At 40.9% G+C, this 27,067-nt stretch overlaps 2 protein-coding genes across 3 annotated transcripts; both read right to left on the bottom strand.

Moving 5' to 3' along the window:
- Positions 1-5,519: 5,519 nt before the first annotated feature.
- Positions 5,520-12,544, bottom strand: LOC306929179 (troponin T, cardiac muscle-like). Of its 2 annotated transcripts, XM_079509619.1 has the most exons (12): positions 12,477-12,544; positions 11,069-11,104; positions 10,818-10,847; positions 10,665-10,683; positions 10,488-10,557; positions 10,263-10,379; positions 9,563-9,640; positions 8,842-8,943; positions 8,642-8,754; positions 8,352-8,442; positions 7,912-7,952; positions 5,520-5,884 (listed from the first exon to the last, which is right to left on the bottom strand). In XM_079509619.1, exons 1-12 carry the CDS (start codon positions 12,511-12,513, stop codon positions 5,848-5,850), a joined length of 771 nt encoding a protein of 256 aa, XP_079365745.1. In that variant the 5' UTR covers positions 12,514-12,544; the 3' UTR covers positions 5,520-5,847. The 2 variants fall into 2 exon arrangements, with proteins under 2 accessions (XP_079365745.1, XP_079365746.1); XM_079509620.1 differs by lacking the exon at positions 12,477-12,544 and having other exon boundaries at positions 10,818-10,844.
- A 5,418-nt stretch (positions 12,545-17,962) lies between these two features.
- LOC306929622 (troponin I, slow skeletal muscle-like) lies at positions 17,963-21,330 on the bottom strand. Its single transcript, XM_079510233.1, has 5 exons — positions 21,304-21,330; positions 20,902-21,033; positions 19,617-19,706; positions 19,187-19,363; positions 17,963-18,308 (listed from the first exon to the last, which is right to left on the bottom strand). The coding sequence occupies exons 1-5, from the start codon at positions 21,310-21,312 to the stop codon at positions 18,216-18,218; spliced, it is 501 nt and encodes a 166-aa protein (XP_079366359.1). The 5' UTR covers positions 21,313-21,330; the 3' UTR covers positions 17,963-18,215.
- Between the last annotated feature and the right edge of the window lie 5,737 nt (positions 21,331-27,067).

Genomic DNA, 27,067 nt, shown 5'->3' with positions numbered 1-27,067 from the left:
CTAACACACTCATATTAATAGAACTTGATTCCCAGGAGACACACACTGCTACATTTCTCAATTTTGACTGATTCACAGATGTTGGAAATGTTGCATTCATCACAATTAGTCATTTTCTCACAGCTGACGCCTAATACTCAGTATCACAGCTGTTTTGTCACATTCCTATTTTGTGTGCGTAGACCTAGACTGCCTTCAGGCAGTAAGAGAAATGCCAGCTCTTTGATTTACAGGGCTGCTAGAACCACTGAAACAGACAGTTGTTTAGATATCTTCCCATTCATTTTCCATTCTGTTTTTTTAATAACATAATATAAGAACTGTGTTCCAAACATAATACAAAATGTAGCCCAGGCATTCTGTCAGGGAGGTGGCTCTGTGTTGTTAATATCTTTGAGGGGCTCCTATATGCCCAGCTTTGTGTGCGCGCGTTTGTACCCCATAGCGATGATTTGATTGGCAGAAGTGATTAGCCGGATTCCGGATAAAAAGTGAGGACAGAAAAGTGAGGACGGCAATTGTGCCGGAATGTGATGATGTATGATGATAAGCGCACCCCTCACTTCACACGGGTGTGAAGCATAGTGGTGGCCTCATGTGTTATGGGAGATATAGTTCTGTTGTTTCTAAGCCTGAGAAATTGTAGTTGATTTGTAGGAAGACTTTATTTTCTATGAACAAATCCAACAGTCCCCCACCACCTGTACTACTTTGTAAAGCATTAGACCACAAGGTTTCACAATATTGTCAATTAGTAGTAAGCAGCCAGCATTCACTGAAGTTACTAAAACAAGCCCTTATTTCGGTGTCCTGTGTTTTATTATTTTAGAATAAATCACACTTATCAGTCCATGCAGATAACATGGCCTAAATCATCACTCATGTCCAGAGTCTCAACACAACCATCTATTATGATATTTTACAGCACTGTGTGCCTCCGTACATTGACAAGCTTTGTGTTGATGCTGATTTTCTTTTTCCAGCAGCACTTGGCACCTGCCCACAGAGCCAAAACTACACAGTGATGATTTAGGCCATGTTATGTGCATGGTGTTGGTCCACTGACAGTGAAAACTTAACAATGGTTTCAACACAGCCATCTTTTTAGAGTAGATTGTGCATGTTGACAAGCTTCATGGTGATGCTAATTTTCCTTTCCAGCTCGATTTGGCACCTGCCCACAGAGCCAAAACTACTAGTAACTGGTGTACTGACCATGGTATTACTGGTCATACTGAGTGACCAGCCAACTGGCCTGACCTGAACCCCACAGAGAATCTAGGTTGTATTGTCAAGAGGAAGTAGTACAGTCACTGGAATTATACTTCTAATCAGTGTTTTCTTATTGGAAAAAATGTGCTGAAAATGATGAGCTATGATAAAAAGTTGTCAAAATGTCCCACCTACCTCAAAACCCCCTTTTTGGTATATGGCTCTGGCGAAATTGTGTAAAGGCAAATATTAATTCACTAAAATTACATAAATAGACATGGTGGTCTGAAATTGGTCATGGAGTATCTTGACACATAGGGGTAAGTAGCAGAACAGGATTTGGTTGGTTGCTACCATTATATTCTTAAATATGACCCACATCATCCTCATAAACGCAAAGAAATATGGTGTCCGCTTGACTAATAACAACAAAGATGGTTATTTTCCAACACATTATGGTGAGTATCACTGCCTCACTTGTATATAGAAAACTTCTCATATCCCTAAGCTTCAATTTGAGCCCAAGATAACCTTTCTATCTTGTAAATAACTCTTTCTGTAGCCAAAATTCTGAACTAAACCTCAAATCGGTGAAAAAATTATATTCAGTCAGTATCAGCTATACATTTGGAATAAATTAATGAATGACTGAGTTTGAACTCACTCCACATCATGGAATATTTCTTACTTGAATAAGCTATGTTAATAAGTTTGCAAAGTGTCCCATCTACCATTTATATGCAAATGAGTGCCTCCATTATCAAAATAATCGATTTTCACTATATCTCAGCCAATATTGCACTTAAATGAACAAATAAGGTGTCTAGACCTATGTTTTGAGGGTCAAGGATCTCAGTGAAACTATTCCTAAAGTGACCACATGTGCCACATGTGTACAAATCAGTGCCGATTAAATCAATTCCTCTATCTCGTCGGCTTCTTGTCCATGCTCTCCAGACAGTGTCAAGGAGATCAACCAGTGAGGTTGGTAGGACTGCACTGCAGGACACACTGGATTAAAAAACTCTTTAGTTTCAACCCCCCCTGCCCTTCATCATAGGGTTTTGGTTTTTCCAAAAAAGCTTCATCAGCTCGCTTGTATAAGACACGGTGGTTCTCTTCAGAGCAGAGTAGCATGGAGGAAGACGAGCCAGGTCAACTTTAGATTTAGAAATTAGTTTGTCATCTGCCCCCACCACTATTTCACTGAAGACTCACAATTCAAATAGCTCTATAGCTCAAGCCAAGCCATGTGGCCCATAGGGCAGGAGCCTAACAAGTACATTCCCTGGCATGACTAGTGTGTCGCAGGGACTTACACCAATCCAACCCTTTGGTATTACCCAGCTGGGGATCGAACCCCTGACCATCCAGTCTCAGGGCGGACGCTCTAACTACAAGGCCACTGAGCTGTTGATGATATCCAGGGCCTCTTACGGGTGTGTAACTTTACAGTGTGTACAGAATGGAACCAAATGGACCTGTAAGCCTTGCAGAGCCATGAGGCCCATAGGGCAGGAGCCTATCTCCTGTTTCTGTAGTAGGAGGCAGCTTGATGTACAAGTACACCCCCTGGACATGACGCTAGTATGTAGCAGGGACCCCAATCCAACCCTTGATGCTGAGTGCCAAGCAGGGACAAGCAGGGATGTACTGGGTTCCATTTTTCTGAGTCTTTGGTATGACCCGGCCGGGGATCGAACCCCGACCTCCCAGTCTCAAGGCAAACGCTCTGACCACAAGGCCACTGAGCTGTTGATATGCAGGGCCCCTTACGGGTGTGCAACTCTGAATGTACAAATGGAACCAAATGGATCTGTAAGGGTTATGGGGGTCCTTCAAATGTGCCTTGTGCTACACTATATGGAACAGATCCTTAATTAGTATAGTTGGAGCAATTCAGAGTCTTCAGTATGGTAAATGGTGCATTTATAAAGCGCCTTTATCCAAGGCGCTTTACATAGATTGTGCATTTCATTCACCCATTCACACACACATTCATACACTGATGGCAGCGGAAACCATGCAAAGCACCAACCTGCACATCGGGAGCTGTTAGGGGTTCAGTGTCTTGCTCAAGGACACTTCGACACTAACTCTGGGGGAGCCCGGGTTTGAACTGGCAACCTTGCGGTTGCCATCCAGCCACTGAGCCACCGCCGCCCCAGTGGACGTCACTCGTGCCAAGTTGCTGCGGACAATGGTGGGGGCAAATGACAAACTCCTTAAATCTAAAGTTGACCTGGCTCGTCTTCCTCCATGCTACTCTGCTCTGAAGAGAACCATCGTGTTGCCTTATACAAGCGAGCTAATGAAGCTATTGTGGTAAAAACAAAAGACTGATGAGTTCTATGAACACGATGACTGATTAATGTGACATTTGTGCATTTTGTTCTTTATGGTGCATGCTAGGGTGGTCACTGTTTGTACACTGTTTACATTTTTGCCTTTGAGTGTGTATAGGAATAGGATGGAATGCTGTTACAGGATTGTGTGACTGTTTGAATTTTGTACTGCATATTGCAGGCCATTCTATAGCGTGTATACTGCCGTATACTATTGTTCATACTAAGGATGTTTTTAGTTTGTGATGTTATGCTACAGTATATTCTAAATTATAAAGCTTGCTTAAAAGCACAGCACCTGTCTAGATACCTTATTTGTAAAGTTATATGCAATATTGGTATCTCTTACTTGGTATAAATGTGACTTTATTGTAATGGCAGCACTGATTTATACACCAGCATGCCACGGGCACATGTGGTCACTTTAAAAAATAGTTTCACTGAGATCCTTGACCCTCAAAACATAGGTCTAGACACCTTATTTGTTCATTTAAGTGCAATATTGGCTGAGATATAGTGAAAATCGATTGTTTTGATAATGGTGACACTCATTTGCATAAAAATGGTAGATTGGACACTTTGCCAACTTTTTAACATGGCTTATTCAAGAAATATTCCATAATGTGGAGTCAGTTCAAACTCAGTTATTCAATCATTCATTCCAAATGTATAGCTGATACTGACTGAATATACAATTTTCACCGATTTGAGGTATAGTTCAGAATTTTGGCGACAGAAAGAGTAATTTACAAGATAGAAAGGTTATCTTGGGCTCAAATTGAAGCTTAGGGATATGGGAAGTTTTCTATATACAAGTGCGGCAGTGATACTCACCATAATGTGTTGGAAAATAACCATCTTTGTTGTTATTAGTCAAGCGGACACCATATTTCTTTGTGTTTCTGAGGATGATGTGGGTCATATTTAAGAATATAATGGTAGCAACCCCCCAAATCCTGTTCTGCTACTTACCCCTATGTGTCAAGATACTCCATCACCAATTTCAGACCACCATGTCTATTTATGTAATTGTAGTGAATTAATATTTGCCTTTACACAATTTCGCCAGAGCCATATACCAAAAAGGGGGTTTTGAGGTAGGTGGGACATTTTGACAACTTTTTATCATAGCTCATCATTTTCAGCACATTTTTTCCAATAAGAAAACACTGATTAGAAGTATAATTCCGGGGGGTGCATGATACCCCCTTCCAGTGACTAGACTAAAGGTGTGAGACATAAGACTGAACAATATAACTTAATTTACGGCTGTTATCAAAGCAAACCTGGGCTTCCATAACACGGCCACAGGCTGATCACCTCCATGCCACACCCCATTGATGAAATAATTTATGATTTTTTTATTTTTTTATGAGCTGTACGCTCATGGCGTACAGCTCATAAAAATCAAAAAATCCTATCTCACTGAATCAGCAAAATTAAAACAAAAAAAGGTTTTAAATACTTCACTTTATGCACAATTAATTGAGAATATATGAAAGTTTCACTTTTTGAATTATATTACAGAAGAAAATGAACTTTTACAAAATATTCTAATTCAGTGAGATGGAGCTGTATATCCTGAAGGATGGATAAATCACATAAATCACATCCTTGTTTGGGGACTTAACATCAATCACATTAATATGTTTGGCTCATTGGCTGACACATTTGGATCCAGCCAGGAAGGTGTGGCTAAGCTTTTAATGCTCACATGGTGCTCATCAGCACGTTCCCACCAGAAAAACAATACAGTTGTACAGTATATTCACTTCTTTAATCACAAACACTCAAGTCAGGCCTGACTTTTGTTACTATTCTAAAAATAAACTAAAAAGCCTTCAACTTTGTATTAACTAAATATTTAGTTATTTGTTGTTGTTGAAAGTATTTACTATACTGTCAAATGTACTTCGTTATGTAATATAATTAACAAACAAACACATGATGCAACACTGAAACTCAATAAAAATAAATCAAAACCATAGCCGATTACAGCATTCTTGGTGATAAATTCCACATTGACTTTATTGGATCAATGATTTGTTTTGAGAGAAGCTTAAAAACAAGCACTTAATATTTTCCATTGAGTAGCTAAATGTTCTGTTTGTTCAGAAAACCTTTTACTTTACCCTACGCTCATTTATTCTTCTATGTGGGACCATGTCACTCAGAAGTCAACAGTTCTTCAGTTGAAAATCAGTTATAAGCACAAATTAGGCTTTAAGGATATTAGGATGTCCGTGTTTCAGGGTGGGGACAGATTCCCCCACTGTTCTTCTGGTTGGTGTTACTTCCTCAGGGCACGCTTGCTCCTACCCTTTGTACTGAGAACAAAGCAATTAGGTGAGCACAACTCCACTATCGATGTAAAATATCATATAATACTGTATGTGGTCCTGGTACTGCAGCCAGATCGATGCTCATTCCCAAAATTATACTACATACTGCAAGTTTAAACTTGTATTGCGAAGTTGGCTCAAAATGCGTAACTTACACATACTGTATATGTTGTAGTTGATCACGAAAGAGTTTTAACCTGCACCCCAGTATCTGTAGGCCTACTGAACTCAACTATACTAGCAGCGTAAGCATGTAGATATGGATGTAACGCCATGCTCTACTTTATCAAGGATACTGCAGGCCAAAACATATTGGATGTCACTGTTAAAGTTCAACTCATTTTCTTATTACAACAATACATAGATAGTGTACATGTCTGTCTGTTCATCACATGCTTGTATGCCCAGCACACGGTCTGTTCGTTCCTCCTGTCCTGTCTGTCTATCTCTATCAGACATGACTCATAATCCCCCAGCCACCTCTGCAAATGTATACTGGTATATGCTCTGTATGTTCTACAACAGCTTGACACTCACTCACATGCATTTATTCTGGTAGTCAAAACAAAAAATGATCATGAATCAACACAGGCAATGTTTCAACATGATTATTTTATGGATTTATTAGTCGTGGTTTACACACACTATGCCATGCAAAAGTAATGCCATGTAATTGAAGAACATCAAAGCTTGGCACGAGTACTAGTTTATTGGATCCTGCAAGCTAAAACGGCAGACCAAGCTCATTGTGAATCAGTCAACATGCACAACGTAGGGATTTGAAGATGGAGTTCAAATGCTTCGGATAACAACACCGGGGTGTTCATCGTTTTAATATGAACTATACAGTATTACCAGACATGACATCATGCTGTGGGTTAAGGCTTCGTCAGCTGCTGCCATTAAATCCAGGCTCTCCCTCAGTTCCGTGTGCATGCTTGTATTGTTGTTCGTGTTTACTGGCCCTGTCCTTAGCCGAGCCACTTTTCTTAACCCTTGCTTTTTGTTTTCTCCAATCCTGTTGTGGTTGGGTTTAACTGGAGGAATAGCAGCACGGTAGGCCAGTTGACACCAGTAACTGCCATGGAAGCCACTTCTAACAGCAGCTGGTGGAACGTATACACAGTGAAAGTGTTCATTTGACTCTGAAGAGTGTACAAAATGGACCCGAAAGGGGTCTCAAAGTCAAATGAACACTCAAGATTTCCGTGTAGGGAGAGGTGGTGGGACAGTCGGTGTTGAAACGGGAGGAGGTCACTAGGTGAAGTTTTACATCGGTGCAGGCTTATCGGTTTTAGCAGGGATTTATCAATTGATGTATTTCTGTTAGTGGAACGTTCGCTACGGCTTGTTATTGGACAGTGCAGTATAGTAGTATGTAGACATGCATGATTAACTTTGATTCACCTTGAAAGATCACATCTAATTGCAAAGTATGTGTGCATCAGAGTAATGTAGTAAGAGAGTGGTGACACGCTTTGATCTCGCCGCAAAGTGGGTGCCTATGGGCGCCTATGGGCGATAGTTCCAAACATTGCTCCTATGGCTGGAACTATTCCATTGAGATAGAAAGAGCACTTCCGCATTCCATTGTTACAATGAGAGTCAACGGGAGTGTCATTACTCTCTTTTATACTACTCTGGTGTGCATGAAATTAAATCTTGTTTTCTCCAATCTGGATAAATGTAATTAGGTCACAGTAAACTTCCCAGTGTTCATTTAACTCTGACACTTTATAAATGCAACCATGCCCTGTAAGTGTCCGTTTGGAATCATTTATACACTCTCAGAGTTACAGATGGATAATTGAACACTAAGGATTTTACTGAGTACATTCCTTTTCACAATGTTTCCCAAAACAGACTCTTTATTAAGTTGTCATACAAATAATATCATACCAAATCATATGTTGGGGGAGGGCAAAATAATGCTTTTGTGTGGCTTCTTTCCAGTTATTGTGTCAAAGGCTGTCCATTTTATGTACAGTCTAAATAAATCATGACATACTTACGTCTTCTGATGATCAGCAACCCGGTTTCTCAATACAGTGACCTGAACAATGGAAAGAATATTTGAAGATACATTTCATGTTAATGACAGTTTGACATGCTGAACTTTGGTCACTGCTTTGTATGCCCTCAACTCAAGTCAATATGTACAATGCACAGCAGGAAATGTCCATGAGGGCAATAATGGAGATGAGTTTCTCATTTAACAATGTAACCAGTTACGGTACATCCTGCTTTTAAGAGAGAGTGAGTGAGAGTAAGTCAAAGTAAGTGTGTGAAATCAAGAGAATGGGTGCGGCTCTGTATCTCTCAGAGTTGCTTGTGATGAAAGTTAATCATAACTGTATCAATGCCTGTCACGGTAGACACTTGTTCTGTTAGTGTACTTAAGATAAGAATATAGAGATATGTGTAAATTAAGAAATGTGTATGTATAGCCTACCTCGTACTTCTGCCTCCTGGATTTATACTGAAGTTCAAATTTCTCTGCCTCTAGTTGTTGCATCCACTTCCAAAGTTCATCCGCCTTTTCCCTGTCAATATAAATACAAAATATTACAGCAGCTTAGAGGATGAATGTACTCAGGATGAGAGAAATTGACCATAGACCTACAGTATAAGTAGTTACTGCACTTTGGCTTTAGAGCAAGGTGCATTGTTCATTGAGAGAAGCTACTGATTTCTGTTGCAAGAGAGTACAGGTAATCTACTTGTTTGTGCAGTTTGCTGTACCTCAGTTTAGCTTCACTCTGGTTTTCAAGGGGTAACGATTTACGCCGATCACTTAATACCGTCCTTTTCTTCTCCCTCTCTGTTAGCTTTCTCGGCGCGCCTTTGGTTTGTATCTGAGGTTTGGAAAGAAGTCCATTGTTGCTGTAACTACAAGCATTCTGACAGTCCCAAGTGTTTATATTTTACAGAATATGACTTACCTTGTATCCAGTGAAATTCAAGCTGGCGAGGATGTTCTTCTTTTTGGCATCGTCAGCTGCTTTCCTCTTTGCCTCTTCCTCCTCTTTCCTGGTTTTCTCTTCCTGGAGGACCAGATGAGTTTTGACCTCACTCGCAGTTGCTAACATTTACAGTATACACTAACATTTATGTCAGGCTGTCTAACTTAAAGTTCAGGTCTATAATGCATTATAATCACATTTATAATGTAATGTAATGTGGTTATAAAACATTATAGCTGAAGAGCATTATAAAAATCCTTAATAAATGTTCATAATCATGCATGACAATTAACTTATAACACTGTTTATAACATAATTATAAGATGAGGTGGAACAGCACATTATGACTACCTCATCTTAGCTAGTTAAAAAGTGTCTTTGTTATAAGTTGTTATGCATACCACACACACACACACACACACACACACACACACACACACACCCACACGTCGTTTCACCGTAATGATATGCCCAAAATACGATATACCAAAAAAACACCAGAGTGAAAGTTGTTAACCCCACACAAGCAAACAAACATCCACTGCTCAGCAATAAGGGAATCACCCCTTGGTCAAGGTATATCTGGCTTCTGGTCCTCAGATGGGGCTACTCTGCTACACTGACTTATTTGGTATTATTTGCGAATAAATGTGACCCAGTTCTTGTCAGTATCTCATGACATGTCATGTAGGCTACACACCGCTAGTCTGTGTGTCCGCTCTTTATCCTTCTCCGTTCTGATCTTGAACTGCTCTGCTCGCTCCGAACGACGTTTCTCCTGCAAGAACATTATAGACATTTCAGTCAGATAACTATTGGTATGTTATTAATTAAAAGCAAACTCATACCAAACATACAGAGGCATTTGACAGCAGGAGGAAGAACAGTGAATGCGGAGGGTTTAAATAGACCGTCAAATTGGTCTGGTCAGCTGGTTGACTCGTCAGCTGTTTTATATTATATTTAAAAATATATTTAAACAAATAAACAAAATGTTCATAAATTAAAAACAACTGTGCAGTGCACACCATGCACTGCACACCAACATGTAATAATGGGCATGTGTAAACCTCTCAAGTGTATCGGCCTGAACTATGAGCTTGCACGCTACGCATCATATACAGGTATGCATTAGTCATATTCTATTTAATCCATGCTTATATCAATATATTGTATTATGAGCGGATTATAATGCATTATTATAGACATGGGATTCATAGAAAGTAGTGTTATACTAAAAGAGCATTATAAAGTCTACGCCTTCTGACCAAGTTATAGGCATACAGTAGTAAGAGCAATGTCCAGTTTTGCTCCCACAAACTCTCCCAAATCCCACTAAAGCAGAAATGTGATTGAGCATGCATCTAATAAAGGCTGCATCTGTCAAATTAAATATGTACCATTCGATCAGAAAGACCAAGGAGCTCCTCTTCTTCCTTCTTGCGACCCTCAAAGTGAACTTCGATCAAGGTCTGAAGCTCTGTCAGGTCCTTCTCCATGCGCTTTCGATGGATGTCCTGTAGTTGTTGGGAAAAGTCGTAAAAATAAATGAGCTACATTATGATCACTAGACAACTAGGCTATGGAAATGTAGCAGTAGCCTATGCCAATTAAGGTGCACTCACGTCAAAGTCCACTTTTTCCCCATCTGGGATCTTTGGAGGTGCTAAACCAGGCACAAAACCTGGACCTGGCCTTAAGTAGGGGCAGGAATAAAAAATAAACATCTCCCAATAGTGGTGAGAGCTCTCATTGTCAATATACTTGAACTTAGGTTGTAAAGGTGTTATTTTACTACTCACTTCATCCTCGGCTTTGACCCTTTTGTACAAGTACGTTCAATGGCGCAAAAGGAGAAAATATAATTAAACACAATATACTGTACACATGTATTTTTACTTTCTCGCACATGAACCAGTTATTTTTATGTTATGCATGTCCCTTCCATAGCCTACCTCCTTCTTCATTCTCCTCCCCGTCATCTGCTGAAAGGTCACATGGTCATTGTCAGCATTGACTGATTTGTGAAAGGTCTACTCTAGACTCCTGAGAACTGACCTTGAAATAGACTGTGATAGAAATAGTGGGGGCCAGCGATAAACTATGTTAGGCTGAGAGCCCGGCTCTTAGATAGTCCTATATATACCTTTATTTCATGTAAGTGAAGTCATAGCTGCCATGCTTTGTGCCATGTGTAGGTTTATACCTGCAACGTGGTTGGTTTCCTCCCGAGTCTCTGCCTCTGTTAGAGAGATTGAATAGGGAAAACCTGCCTGTCACTTTGTCTTTCCCCATCAGTCAACACTGTTTATCTCTAGCCCACTGATGGGTGTTAGCCCAGCCCTTAAGGCCTTGACACACCAAGCTGAAACTGCATTGTCTTACGGTGAAAGACACTCCCATTTCCAAGGAAATTATGATTAACAGTCTCCAACCGTTGGGTAACAGCCCCCTACGGATAAGCGGTTGAAGATGGATGGATGGATGAAACAAAAAAATATCCAATAAACATGTTTCTTTGTATCTAAATTGTGCTTTAAGTGATGGCCCAGGCAGCCCCAACAAATTAGGTATTGTTGAAGAGCACTACAAGAGAGTAATTTGTCACCGCAGCTTTCACATAACGTTTGGCAGCAATCCTACTTTCAGTGGAGTTTTGTAATCATCACTGCTAACCTTGCTATTGCCAAAGGCACCATGAAAGAAAACGATACAGCCACCAGGCTGTTTCCACAAAAAATGCCATCCGTTTTGGCCAGCCAGTGTTTCCGTAAGGTAACACTATAACCTCTTCCTTCTGCACAAAAGGTAACCCAACCTACTGTACAGCTATGTGGACCTTTAACTGGCATACAAATGAGGCTGGCTGAGTATTGTTCCCTCACCACTGTCATCCCCAAAGTAGTCCATTGAGAACAAGCTGACCTACATTGCTCTCCAACACTAACTGTGCTCTGTGTAAACGGGGGCTGCTCAGATTTGTGGGCTGCCACGCTGACATGCACTAAGGTGGACACAGAAACGGAGAAAAAAGACCCGTTGTCTTTATCTAGAATCCAGTGCACCTCTTCAATAATAACTAATCCCTATACTTAAATTAACCTGGGACCACCCAGGGGTCATTTTGTCCCCCTATATACACCAAATCTCTTAACAGAAAAAAGCTGATCTACAAGCAGTTTGTTTTTAAACCCTTTATACAACACATCAGTTAACAAGAGCTAAGCCAGTTACAGTTTTTGAGTGGTGCAGCCCCTCCAAGGAACAGCAATGTCTGTCTGTCTGTCTGTCTGTCTGTCTGACAGACAGCAGCAATGTCTGTCTGTCTGTCTGACAGACAGACAGACAGACAGACAGACAGACAGACTGACTGACTGACTGACTGACTGACTGACTGACTGACTGACTGACTGACTGACTGACTGACTGACTGACTGACTGACAGGCAGAATCCTCATATTAACTAACTGGTTTAAGCAGAGGAATTCATTGTGTAAAGAAGATAACAAAGTGGCAGAAAAATCAAACCCACAGATTATGTAAATATTGATCAGTCGCTGGGATCTATGCAATGTTTTACGCTGGTTTCTTAATATATTGATTGTGATACATACCACCAACATCTTCCTGTCCTTCTGCTACTGGGACCATGTTGGAGAGAAGTGTTCACAAATGAACATGTTGTCATTTAGGTCTGATAGTCCATACACCATAATGCATAAAGAATGATGCAAATCAGACACTAGCTGCTGTTGTACTTTTCAAGAATGTCAAATAAGGTCATTTTTATATTGGTGAATTAAGATCATCCCTATATGTTTCATATGAGAATATTTTATAGTTTAGTTTCCATTCAGCTACCGGTATGTCATATTTAACATGTCAAAAAATATCTCTGACAACATGCAAGTATCTGAATTGCTAGCTCCAGCTTTGCAGCCTTTGCTTGAATAATGAATAAATGCACATATTAATTATAAATAGATTTTATATAAAGCCACATTGCCCTATGTAGATCTGAATTGTGAAACTGACTTACTTTGTTGTTCCCTGGACAGACACACACACACACACACACACACACACACACACACACACACACACACACACACACACACACACACACACACACACACAATAAACAAAATAATTTGTCTCAGTTGTTGTCACTGTACTGGTATGATTTACACACAGTTTCGATAACCATTCAGATATTGTATCTACAGTTATTATTCAGTCACTTACTCGTTTGCTTCTTCTGTGTCAGACATTCTTTAAGAAGATGCACCTGTATGGGTAAAGAATTAACTAATATCGGTTGACAGTTGAACTGTATTTAACCTGAATTAAGGCTCCCAAATTACACAGCTTGTCATTGATGTCAACTCAGCAAGTATCCAGCGTATTTTCCAAGTTACACTGCAATAAGATAATACAAGACATTTTAGAAAAACAATGTAAAAAGAAAACATAGTATACAGACTCTGAGAGACTCACCCTGATTATATCAATGTGCGCTTGACTTGGTGATGCTTGACAATGTGATATTGTATACTGTGCCCCTCTGTTTGGGCCTAAGCTTTTAAACCTAACTGCAGATCACATGGCGGCCCCCTGCCCATTGCTACAATGGGAGGGTACATACCTACACACAGATGGTAGGTAGGATCAGATACATAAGATCATCACGTATCCTCCATGGACATTCAATATCTATTTTTACAAGTCCAAACCTGGAACGAGCAGCAATGGATTAAGGCTCCAATAAAAAGTTGGTTTCACAGATACATGAAAGGTTTGCAATGTTTCATGTGAACACACACTTAGCACTCATTCTCAAACAAAAGAAACACATCATTGGGAAATTCATGTCTTGGTGTGTCAAGTCTAATTGTCAAATATAATATAGGCCGCCGCCTAATAGGGTTTTAGAGCATGCTGTAATCCAAAGATTCAAATACATTGTGTATGAGCAGTGAAATGATATAGCAACCCTAATGGAAAGGTATTTTATAATCAAATAACTGAGTTGTCTCATAGGAGAATGAAATGATGCTGTAATCCAAAGATTCAAATACATTGTGTATGAGCAGTGAAATGATATAGCAACCCCAATGGAAAGGTATTTTATAATCAAATAACTGAGTTGTCTCATAGGAGAATGAAATGATGCTGTAATCCAAAGATTCAAATACATTGTGTATGAGCAGTGAAATGATATAGCAACCCCAATGGAAAGGTATTTTATAATCAAATAACTGAGTTGTCTCATAGGAGAATGAAATGATGCTGTAATCCAAAGATTCAAATACATTGTGTATGAGCAGTGAAATGATATAGCAACCCCAATGGAAAGGTATTTTATAATCAAATAACTGAGTTGTCTCATAGGAGAATGAAATGAAAGAGCATTCTAAACCTCGCACCCTTATTAGCACCTGGCCTTTACTGTGAATTGCTGCCCTCTGTCCTCACACTCACAGGCAATAACATGAGATAAACCAGCCAAATTACTCATGGTGTGTTATGGCTCAGCTTATTGCCTCTCAGAAGTCAAAGCCAAAAATATAAAAACAAAGGGAGTCTACCAACACGCCTCAAGCCTGAAACGGCTGATCCGGTGCTTCCAAAAATATAAAACTGTGTTAAAGATACAGTCCAGTTACAGCACAGCAATCCCTGTTGAAGGGTCCAGTGGTCCACCAATAAATACTATTCGTCATAATGCCATATGTGATGATGGCTCTGCTGCTCTGTCTGCCAGGGCTTTTGTTTGTTCTTTGTTTCCTGCTATTTGCAAGAGGCTGGGAGGTATTATAGAGGCTTGGAAGGTCATGCATGCTATTGGGACACCGGACCTGGGCCTGGTTTGTCCCAGGATTTAAAAGCTCATGAAGCTCCACCCATGGCAGGGGAGACACTACACCCACCCATCTTTTGGTTCTGCTGCACCACCAGAGCCATCGTGGCATGCTTCACAACTGATCACTCCTGTCCGATCCATCCATGTTGTCATAACAGTCTGGGTTGGGTTGTGCTATTTTCACATATACTTATATTATTATGTCATAGTCCAGATAATGACTTATGACAGACTCATAGGTTATGAGCAAAATGTCCGCCATGTGTTCAATAATTGGCTTAAACTTTACAAATCATGTTGGACTGACTGGAATGCATGGTGAGAATATACTGCCATCTAGTTGCAAATAACTGACTTGCACAATAAGTGAATATAGTTTTTCCAGGGGATAGGGTTTAGGCCAGTACTTTACTGTATGTGAACAACACTCACTTGGGAAACATCTCAGTGGAGATCGCAGTGATTTAATTTAGCTACAAATTCAGTTCCACTTCTTAAACCCTCTACACTTGATAAACCAGGCCTGTATAGAGCACATTTGGTACGCTCTTATTTTACTCTACACAAATCGATTCGATAAAAATAGCAGATCTACAAGCATGTTATGAGCTTGTAGATCGGCTATTTTTGGTGAATGCCCCCCCCCCAGAATAGGGATGCTGTGGGTTCAAGTGGTTAACAAAAGTGGCATTTTAAGTTTTAAGAATCAAATGATTTAGTATCTTTAATCGCAATTATTTTTGCAACAATAATGGTGACATGTCATATAGTCCCATCCCTAATACAGAAGTGTTGTAAATGTATTGTCTAATTAATGTTCCTATTCAATGATTACAATTTTTTTTTAATTGGATTGCCAATAAGCATTTCCCCCATAAAATGGGGTATCCAGTAAATAAGTTTGAGAACCCCTGCTCTTTCTTATAGCCAGGGTTGTTATAGAAAAATGGATTTGGATTATAGTAGCCTACAGTAGAACACAGATTCTATAGTCTGTCTACAAAAACAGTAAAACTGAAAATAAAGTACATTTTGTAAATCTAAGAAACGCTTAAAGGGATATTTCACTTTCAAACATATTTGAATATATATATTTTAACATCTACAAAGGTTTTTGTGAGCACCTGACAGTTTTTAAGATACTTGATTCAGTAGGCTATAGATATATATCAGAAACGCCCCCTTCCTATACAAACCCATTGCAACTTCAATCCTCATTTTAACTGCATGGGCAACCTTTTTGACATGAAGTGCCATGTTTTAATTTTCTTGAGTCAGTGTGCCATATCAACTCTTAAGTTTAATTATGACACCACATCGAAAGTAAATGTTTTTTTAATTTTGATTGTCCATGGGCAATACAAAATAATCTTTATTTCTTCTTCTTCTTTAGAAATGTTATTAGATGGGGGTCACGGTGGCACAGTCGGTAGTGCTGTTGCCTCACAGCTATAGGTCCTGGGTTCGATTCCCGCTGGGGGCGTGTTCTGTTCGCGTCATCAGTGCCCATACCCGAGGTTTACATGTTCCCCCTGTGTCCCCTAGGGTAGGTACCCTCATGAAAACATGCAGTAATCCTGGTCTCTAAACTACCTCTCCCTGGCCAGCCGGGGCGCCTGATGGAGGGGAACTGGTCAGAATAACGTGTTCCTTCCACGCGCTACGTCCGGCCGGGGATACTCTCCCCTGTCAGGTGAAAAGAAGCAGCTTGGACTCCTCATGCATAGAAGGAGGCATGAGGTCAGTCCGCTGCCCCCCAGGTTGGCAGAGGAAGTGTAGCGCCCAGGATTACATTAGATAATTGACACCGGGTGAAAAAATGGGTTACAAAATCGTGGGATCAAAATGTTACAAAAAAGAAATGTTATTAGATGTAATAATGATCATTAGACTTAACCCAAATATCTCCCAGACTCTCCCAGTCACCATGTCAGAGTTAACAGTTTTAATGAATATAGAATTATGTGCAGTAAGATGTTAAGTTGTACTGTATATAGATGTGAGGGGACATCATTTAACTGACTTTTTGGAATTCTTTATTTTAAAAGCAAAAAAAAACAACCTCTCTCACACTTATTTCAGTGTGCCAGTGATTACCCTCCCCTGTGCCAATGTTGGCACCCGTGCCTAAGGTGATACCCCAAGTTAGATTAATCGAAAACACCCGTCCTAGGTCATGGTGTCTGAGATTGTTGACCTTCTAATACATTGAGGGGGCTTTGGTTTTTCAATTACTTTTCTGATTTAATTTATGTATTTATTTAAGTTTCCCAAAAATTATGCAAAACTAGAGAAAGTGCCCTTCTGGGCACAGGTCTCCACCAGGAGGATAGGACTGTGTGAGATGTTTGGCAAAATGTTTAGGATTAATATAAACATGTTTTTGAGGCATTTTGTTCCAAAAATGTGTTTTGCAAAAATCAACCTGTTGGTGGCGCTATAACAGGCCAATGTGAAAAGTGTGGGATATATTCCTCAGCCTAGTAAGAAAATGTGTGAAAGATTTCACGTAAATTGCATGCTGCGTTCATGATTTGAGGCTTTTGTTCAAAACAGGGAAATCTTGCAAACTGTGAAAGCTAATTATAGCCAATTAGGATGGAATATGAAATATCGGACAGATCCGACTTGAGCACATGACCATAGAGATAGTGTGTAACGATTTGTGAGATTTTTGGACAGAATCTGGAGGAGTAATAACAAAAAATGTGTTTTACAAAAGTCGGCCTCCTGGTGGCGCTATAAAAGGCAGATGCGGAAAATGCAGGTCAACGGTTTGTCCTTGGCCTCTAGGGAGTGTGCATGCAACGTTTTACGCAGATCGGTGCAGTTTTAGGTAAAACATGTGAAAAGCTGCCTCATGGTGGCGCTATAACAGGCCGTTCTGGAAAATGTGGGGCAGAGGTTCATCGTTGGCATCCAGGGAGTGTGTGTGCAAAGTTTGGCATCGACCGGGTTAACGGTGCCGGAGATTAGCTGGTAACGGACGGACGGAAGGACACACACACACACGGACGGACACACGGACGGACACACACACACACACACGGACGGAGTGCAAAACATACTCTCTCCCCATGCCTTCGGCCTGGTGGAGACAATAAATGAAAAAAGTAACTGAAAAAGCAGGGCATCACACATTAGAAGGACAGTCATCAGAACAAAATACTTCATTGATTTGTAGTATAGGTACTGTAGCTATCATTAGTTAACAGAATAAATAAAAGAACCAGAGCATATTGTACACTATTTATTTAAGTGACAATGAAATATAACGACTTTATACCATCAGGTTAAAAAAATGCTGAACAAGAACACATGTAAAAAAACAATGTAAATTCAAGAAACTAGATCATTGCATTTTGAGGCTTGGCTACTTGTTAATGAAATTACTGCAGTGTAGACAATGAAATAATTAACTTACAGTACATGGTCTCTGTCTGTAATCTACATTGGTTACATTACGTTTATTATTATTGCTATTGTCCATTTACTGGGTGGCGGCAGCATCAAACATCTTCTTTCTCCCCTCCATGCCAGACATGGCTTCCACATTCTTCCTCCAGTCGCTGACCTCCGCCTCCTGTTGGAAACATCAAACCAGAGGTTCTCAACCATTTCATGTCAAGGACCTCCACATTGATATGTATTTGGCTGCGGACCCCCATTTGAAAGTATTTTGTGCCAGGGACCCCCATAAGAGAACCTCTGTCAGTTGAAAACAGCAAATATACAAGCTCACTGCGCCAGGTTGTGAACGTGGCTATATATAATCGAAAAGGTGGAAAATAACATTTAAATTGTTCCTAATTTAGCTGGGGACCCCTGGATTCCCCTCCGCACATTAAACATGTTTCACAATAAGATATCCACAGAGTGGGGTAAACAAATGTTACAGATACCTTTATACTTTATAGCACTGCATTTATATCAATGTATAGAACATTTTACTGTTTTATATAAAGGAGAGTATATGTAACTTTAGTGGTTCTGCCGCTATATCCCTCACATCTAGAGGCCCTCCCATCTAATTCGGGCTTATACGTGGCCCTCACATGTTATATGCTAGGAACAAATGGAAGGAAAAGTCATGATCACGTGACTGGGCTGCGCCATGACGCTCTCGGTGACAAATCTCGCACTGGAATTGTTTTCTAATCATTTGCTTTTTAATGTGCACAGCTCATCATTTTATTGAGGCATCTAAACAGTGGCAGGTATCGTTTCGGTGGACAGTCTCGTGATACTAACGTTCAGAAACTAGTTTGTGCTCTTTAGATATCTCTATAAAATTACACAGTGTACACATCGAAAAGCAACACAACAGACAATAATGTGTTATATGTCTTCTTTTATATTCCTGAACCGATTATATGACATAAATCGATGATTATATCGGACTGTCGTCCACAGTCATTGGCTCTTCCTCTTTGTCTGCCATTATAAGTTTCTCAAACCCACCTTCTCTGTGTCTTCCTTCTTGACTGATTTAAGATTAGCCCGCAGGTCCATGGAGACCTTATGCTTGGAGCCCAAGAGTGAGCGCAGGATGGCGTCAGCAGAGACTCTAACCCGCCGCAGGCTGGGTCGTTTGAACTTCCCTCGCAGATCCAGAACCTTGATGGTCAGGTCTTTGATCTGTAGTTCAAGTGGTACACATGTTGAATGTTGATCCATGTCATAATGTCACTCATGACACTTAATCCAGACACTTATCCATTTATAGAGTGGACTCGTGGACATGGTAATAATCAAACCCTAAACTCTATTTATAACTGTTATGATATGCACTACCAATGGTTCAACTGCTGTAGAATGGTGGTGTGGACAGACACACTGGGCCCATTTATCTGTATAGAAGTCACTTCCATAGCGACCTTCAGTTACTTACCTCTCTTGTGTTGTGGTGCACTTTTGCGTCAATGTCGTACCTCTCTTCATCCACCACGTCTATTTTGGCATGCAACTCCTGGCATAATGCCTATGTGGGTGAGAGAAAGTGGTGAGGTCAATGTTGGACACCTCTCCAATATAACTAAGGTTTTACAGAGAGAAGTGGTGAGGTCAATGTTGGACTTGGACACCTCTCCAATATAACTAAGGTTTTACAGGTCAATGTTGGACACCTCTCCAATATAACTAAGGTTTTACAGGTCAATGTTGGACACCTCTCCAATATAACTAAGGTTTTACAGGTCAATGTTGGACACCTCTCCAATATAACTAAGGTTTTACAGGTCAATGTTGGACACCTCTCCAATATAACTAAGGTTTTACAGGTCAATGTTGGACACCTCTCCAATATAACTAAGGTTTTACAGGTCAATGTTGGACACCTCTCCAATATAACTAAGGTTTTAGAGGTCAATGTTGGACACCTCTCCAATATAACTAAGGTTTTACAGAGGGAAAGTGGTGAGGTCAATGTTGGACACCTCTCCAATATAACTAAGGCAGGGGTGGGCAACTTTGACCATGGCGAGGGCCACTATATTTCCACACTCATTCCAGAGGGGCCACATTGCATATTACTGTCGTGGGCAAAAATAGCCAATCTACAAGCTCAAAACGCGTCGCAATGCGACGCGTTTTGAGCTTGTAGATCAGCTATTTTTGCTATTAATTGAAAACCTGAATAATGTTTTGCTATTTTTGAAATGGAATCCTGAAAAGTAACCTTTTTATTGAATTTCAAATGCATTTAGTTATAGTTATGTTAACTTTATGAACTGTTAACATAACTACATTGGACACAAAAAGACTAACATTTGAATACTAGTCATTAAGTACTAGTCATTTAATACTATTAATTACAGTATTCTGATATTAACATGCGGGCCGCATTAAGTGAAGGTGGGGGCCGCATGTGGCCCCCGGGCCGCCAGTTGCCCACCCCTGAACTAAGGTTTTACAGAGGGAAAAAAACAGAAAGTTCATTCATTTACTATTATGTATTATATGTCTTTTTAACACAGAATCTCCCACAATTCTGGGGTGAGCGAAATGTAAGGCCACCGCACACCAGCCTCAAAGGGACCCGGCCACGGCCTCCCGCACGAGAAAAACGGGCGCCCCCATTCCATTTTTCTCACTTGTACTGGTTTCTCACATGTACTGTAACATTACATAATACATGTCGAGCAAAATGGAAGCTGTTTGAATGTGGTCCATTGTACCTTAAGTTCTGCCAAAGACATCCTACTTGTCTGTATTGGAGGAGCCTTCTCTTCCAGGTACATCATCTTCTCCTCCTCCTTGTCCACCAGTTCCTGCTCCAGGAGCTCTTTCGCCTTGGCTACCATTAAGCTCTGTGACGAGACCACGTACACAGGAAGCCATAATGGTGAGAGTGTCAGTGAGAGATTGATTATTGTCTGTTGATGCAACTTGTGTAAACCACTTAAACCCTAGTCTAGACTTAGTAAACTGGACCTGAGTTGGCTCTGTACTTTTTACACCAAATCGTTAAAATAGCCGAGTTATACATCTGCTATTTTTGGCTAATGTTCCCCCAATATGGATGCAGGCCGGGGTTCAAGTGGTTAATGGTCATTCAGTTATAGCCTATAGGAACTGACCTTTAGCATGAGCCTGCGGGAGGCTGAAATCTTCTTCTGTGTATTAAAAAAACACAATTTGAGATTATTAGTTTTAAAAACACAATTATCTTAGACTTTGCAGTGAAGTTCTGTGGTGCTGTGCTGATCTTACCTCTTGACTGTTGATAGAAGGCCATTTGAAAATATAAAAAGAGCACAAAGGGGACAGGAATTTAACTTAATTGTTACTAGCCAACTATTTTAAGCACCATGCATTGTCATTCACTATTTATGTTTCTATAATAAGCCTGATGATGGTCAGATTTCAATCTGGGAAAAGTAAACAGAAACACAATACTTACGCTTGCTCAGGCATCTTGGCTGTTTAGATTCCCCCTGGAAGACAAAAATAAAACCTCTGACTGAAGTGCATGTCACTGTGGAACACTTGAGTCTAAAGCCTTGTTGGGTCTTAATTAAGGCTTCCAATTGTGTTCCACCCGACTCTGTGCTCCAGCATTTATACATTCCATTGCTGTATATACAGGATCCTCCAAAGATTATCTAGGCTTAATTGTATCCCCCCCAGTATTACTTAGTAGTCTATAGTAGCCAGCCCATAGAGCCCCATTGTGAACCCGGACATGTTGAGTACACCAAGGTTTTATGTTAGAAATGTTTAGTATGGGTCCCCAGCATGTAGAAACTGCCGGATGCTAACTTGCATATGTTGGGCAATTTTCACAATTGGCATAATATGTGACCATACCAATTACAACCTATAGAAGGCAAAATATTCAAGATTTCATCATGCTTTATGTAGCATGTGACATGTCAAACTAGGGCGTTTTCATGATGCTGAATCCATTCCAGGCATTAGTTTTGCAAAAAAACACTCATTGGGCTAAAAACGCCATCATCACAAATTGATGATGGTGGGCATTATTGGGCGTATTTCAAAATCCACCACACAGGGGGCTCATGGGTTGATTGATTGATTGATTGAAGAATTAATTAACAGTTTGCAGAATTACAGTACATTTCAAGCACAAACTCAATACAAAGGCTGTTAACTGTGAGTGGACGACCCAATTAAGCATTACACTTGTTTCCAATAGGGTCCACCATGTTCAAATCATCAAAACATTTAGAGACGTACAAATAGACACTTCTATAGACAGAACAGGACAAGCTGTATAAGGACGATGGGAAATAGGCCTGTGTTTCTGGAGTGTACACAATACACACTATCCTGTATATAAATACACATGATCACAGTGAAGCCTGGATCTGGAATTATATGTATTTAATGTACTTTGTACACTCCAGAACAATACAGTATCTTACTTATAGTAGTTTGGTTCGTTTGTTATCTCGTAATTTGTAACATCCTCACAATTGCAGAAGGCAGATACTGGTAGTAATTTGAGGTTATACTTGTCTTTGTTGTTTTAAATCATGAGATTATATGGAATAATCCCATGGATGATGGAAGATTGGGAAGTAAAAAGATTCTCACCACTTTCATTCTAGAAATGTATGGATCTCTCTTCCCCGTGTGATGACCCACGATGGATCATATTATAACTATGACAAACACCAGCAATTAATACAATGTTACTGTATTGATATACCACCCACCCACACTGGCATATCAGAGTAGAATTATGTTTCTTATACTATAAACTGATAAGAGGCTGCTAGATAACCATCAGGAAAATGGCATTGTCTTACCTTTCTGTGGTGATGATGACTAGAAGAATAGTGTTGTGTGATGGTGAGCAGAACACAACCACGGCATCTATCTCAGTCACCTACAGTATTGTCCCTTCTGTCTATGGTGGTGAGACTACTTAAATAGGCACCCCCCCCCCCCCAAAAAAAAAACAGATGCACACTCGTGTGCACGGCTGCACGCTCGCACACACACACACACACACACACACACACACACACACACACACACACACACGCGCACCACACACACACACACACACACACAAAACCCAGAAGAGGGAGTGGTCTCTCGATAACAATGATTATGATGGTGAACTTTCCAGTGGCATTGACATGTCTTCTCTTATGGTGTTGTGTCTGTGGTCAGCACTCTGTGCCAGGAGGGGATAAACACTTTTATGTTGCTGCCCATCTTTGTTTCTCCCCCACTATCCCTCATCTCTCTCTCTCTCTCTCTCTCTCTCTCTCTCTCTCTCTCTCTCTCTCTCTCTCTCTCACTCTCTCTCTCTCTCTCTCTCTCCCCCCCCCCCCCACCTCCACCTGCCTCTCTTTCTCTGCCTCTCTGTCTTTGTCTCCACCAGGCCGAAGGCATGGGGAGAGACTGAGTATGTTTTGCACTCCATCCGTGTGTGTGTGTGTCCGTCCGTCCTTCCGTCCGTCTGTGTACAGCTAATCTCCGGCACCGTTAACCCGGTCGATGCCAAACTTTGCACACACACTCCCTGGATGCCAACGATGAACCTCTGCCCCACATTTTCCAGAACGGCCTGTTATAGCGCCACCATGAGGCAGCTTTTCACATTTTTTACCTAAAACTGCACCGATCTGCGTGAAACGTTGCATGCACACTCCCTAGAGGCCAAGGACAAATCTTTGACCTGCATTTTCCGCATCTGCCTTTTATAGCGCCACCAGGAGGCCGACTTTTGTAAAACACATTTTTTGATATTACTCCTCCAGATTCTGTCCAAAAATCTCACAAATCCTTACACAGTATCTCTATGGTCATGTGCTCTAGTCGGATCTGTCCGATATTTCATATTCCATCCTAATTGGCTATAATTGGCTATCACAGTTTGCAAGATTGCCCCGTTTTAAACAAAAGCCTCAAATCATGAACGCAGCATGCAATTTACATGAAATCTTTCACACAAATCTTTCTTACTAGGCTGAGGAACCCTTTTCACATTGGCCTGTTATAGCGCCACCAACAGGTTGATTTTTGCAAAACACATTTTTGGAACAAAATGCCTCAAATCATCCAATTGCCATTAAAGGCGTATGAAGAAATGGCACCCTTTTCACATTGGCCTATTATAGTGCCACCAGGCACTCTGCATTTCCTCAACAAAATGAAGAAAATTGTTGCAAAAAACTAACAAACAAAACTTTTTCTAGTTGTCCCTCTATTTGACCACACACAGTCGAGGCGGATGCCCCCAAAGCCTGGTTCTCATGTTTTTTTTAGAATTCAATTCCGATATGAGTTTGTGGGTCCTGGATAGGATTATACTTTTTTTTAATATTATTTGTTTCATAATTGTTTTTTTTCTTAAAAGTGAAAATTATAATCAAAAGTTTAAGTTCAAAGAAATGCAGTTCACCCTCATCTGTCTTTGCTAAGGAGCCCTGGTTAACAGATACGACCCGTTCTTAGAGCGATTAAGCGATTTGCTTGGTATTATTTATTTGGCTAGAGGTATGTTGGTCAGTAATGACAGAAGAGATTATATCCTGTTCTCTTGAGACTGTCGGGCCCCATTTGGTCTGATTAGGATAATAGCTGCAGACGATGCTAAGCCATGGGCTGGTGAAAGGAATGCAGCACCAAGCGTTCAGCACAATGCCAACTAAACATAGACAAAATTCAGTGCCATGTGATGCTGCCACTCATTGAGTGGTTGTACTTACTTATATAATAAATATATAATATGTATATTTCCTATAGCACTATTATGTGCTATTATGTGTGTACTGCAGGTGTGCATGACGTGTAACAATACATTTTAACAGCGATAGCATGTACAATATTGGTCCATTGATGGTGATATGATGCGACTCAATGTAAATGTGTGTGTGTGTGTGTGTGTGTGTGTGTGTGTGTGTGTGTGTGTGTGTGTGTGTGTGTGTGTGTGTGTGTGTGTGTGTGTGTGTGTGTGTGTGTGTGTGTGTGTGTGTGTGTGTGTGTGTGTGTGTGTGTGCATGTGAGTGTGTGTCTGACTGTGCCCACATGCGTGTGCATGTGTTCCTCCTGCTGTGGCCTAATTTTCACGTGCAGGCCAGAGCTATAAATCCCTAAAGTACGTGCTCAGACCAATTGAGTCTGACTGTATTAGAGAGAGAGTTCTCGTTACAAGATTCAAGATGAGGATGAGGATATAATAGGCTCCAGCACCTCTGCTCCCCTGCCCTCTAGGGCTGCGTTCTGAGCCCCCTTTTCTATTCCCTGTAGCCTACACCCACAAGTGTGTAGCCACGAACAGCTCCAACTAACAAGACAGTGATAGGCCTAATCCCTGATGACGATGAGACAGCCTCCCGGTGAGAGGTGGATAACCTGACACAGTGGCGCCGGGGCATCCACCTGGCTGGCCCTCAACATACAGTAGCCAAGACAGTGTGGGCTCCAATTTTGTCGCAGCCTTTACCCGCAGCGCGGCCCGCAATTCAGCCGCTGCCCGAACATTACGAATATAGGAGCTTTCTCTGTCCCTTAATGGTATTTTCGTCCCGCGTCACCCGCTATCTTTTTTGCCGACAGCGGTATTTGCGCCTAGAGATGTGGTCATGGGCGTGTTGGCACACTTTCCCCTAAATTGCTATTTTGGTCACATACATTTGGGAAGTCGATAGCGGAGTTTAAACGCACCCGTAAACCGTGCCAAATGAGTTTGGTATAGGCACGCCGCACGCGCCTCAATGGAGATGCCTGCAGGCACAGACAGGCTGCCTCATCTCTCCTTATTCTCCTATCTCTTTGTAATTTTCCTATAATCAGCAGCAAAGACGAGTGCCTGCCACTTCCTTGTGTCCATTGTGTTTATTGTATAGTCAAATAAGTTATTTAAGCCCTAATTTCGTAGTTTACATAGAACTTTTTAATTTTTAAAAATGAGCAAGATTTGAGCGAGTTGTGACTCAATGAAAAGACGAGTGTTCTTGGCTCTGTGGGTGTGGCAGCGGCTATGAAGCAATATAGCACTAACGGGCGACGGGTAAGGGATCTCTTAAAGGGATCTCTTAAAGCCAAGACTGGTGATTGGTTCAATGTGGTTTCATTATTGCAACGCCCAAACCACACCTATGCATAATATAACAGGTAACGGAGATGTTTAAGGGATTTAGACAGGTAACCAAAATACCAACTTTAGTGGGGGAACACCCTTTCCCCACTCATAAAACCCCAAATAGTGGCTTTAGAAAGATGAGACAAAACTGGAGCCCCTAGTCTCTACCCATTCAGCTATGGCTGCTCATGTGTTGCCAGTATATGAAGATCTTCATCATCCAGTGAGAAAGAACACTCACGTTATTTGTTCCAGTTGTTGCTGTTGGTAGTCATGGCTGCCAGTTCCCACCTGATGTCGTGTGTGAGGTCCGACTGCTCCAGATCGTACTGAATAACTGCTAGTTTACATAATGTCTTGAGGCTGGGACTGAAGTCTAAGACATACAGGTATTCGTTTCCTCCTCCAAAGAGGATGATACGATCCCCCATCGTGCAACAGCACATACAATACATACTAAACATCGGAGACGGTCCTTTCCCCTTGGGCTCAACCTTTGTCCAGGAGAAGGTCTCTGGACTGAGTTTCCACACATCATTGAAATGTTTATTAATTGGTTTATAGCCACCAAATATGTACAGTTCTCCATTGTAGGTAAAGGCTGAATGGCCCCTGCGTCCTTCTGGAAGAAGCTGTGCAGAAGGCGTGTTCACCCAGTGGTTGGTCTCTGTGTCAAACACTCTGATGGTGTTGTGCTGACCCTGACAGTCTCCAAATACAAACATCTTTGTCCCAATGGTGGTGGCAGAGTGAAGCCATGAAGCAGGAGGTGGAATTCC

This window comes from Electrona antarctica (genome assembly GCF_951216825.1).
Source record: "Electrona antarctica genome assembly, chromosome: 9".
NCBI classification, from domain to species: domain Eukaryota; kingdom Metazoa; phylum Chordata; class Actinopteri; order Myctophiformes; family Myctophidae; genus Electrona; species Electrona antarctica.
The sequence above is the reverse complement of the archived record's forward strand: the minus strand, read 5'-3'. Positions and strand labels throughout refer to the sequence as shown.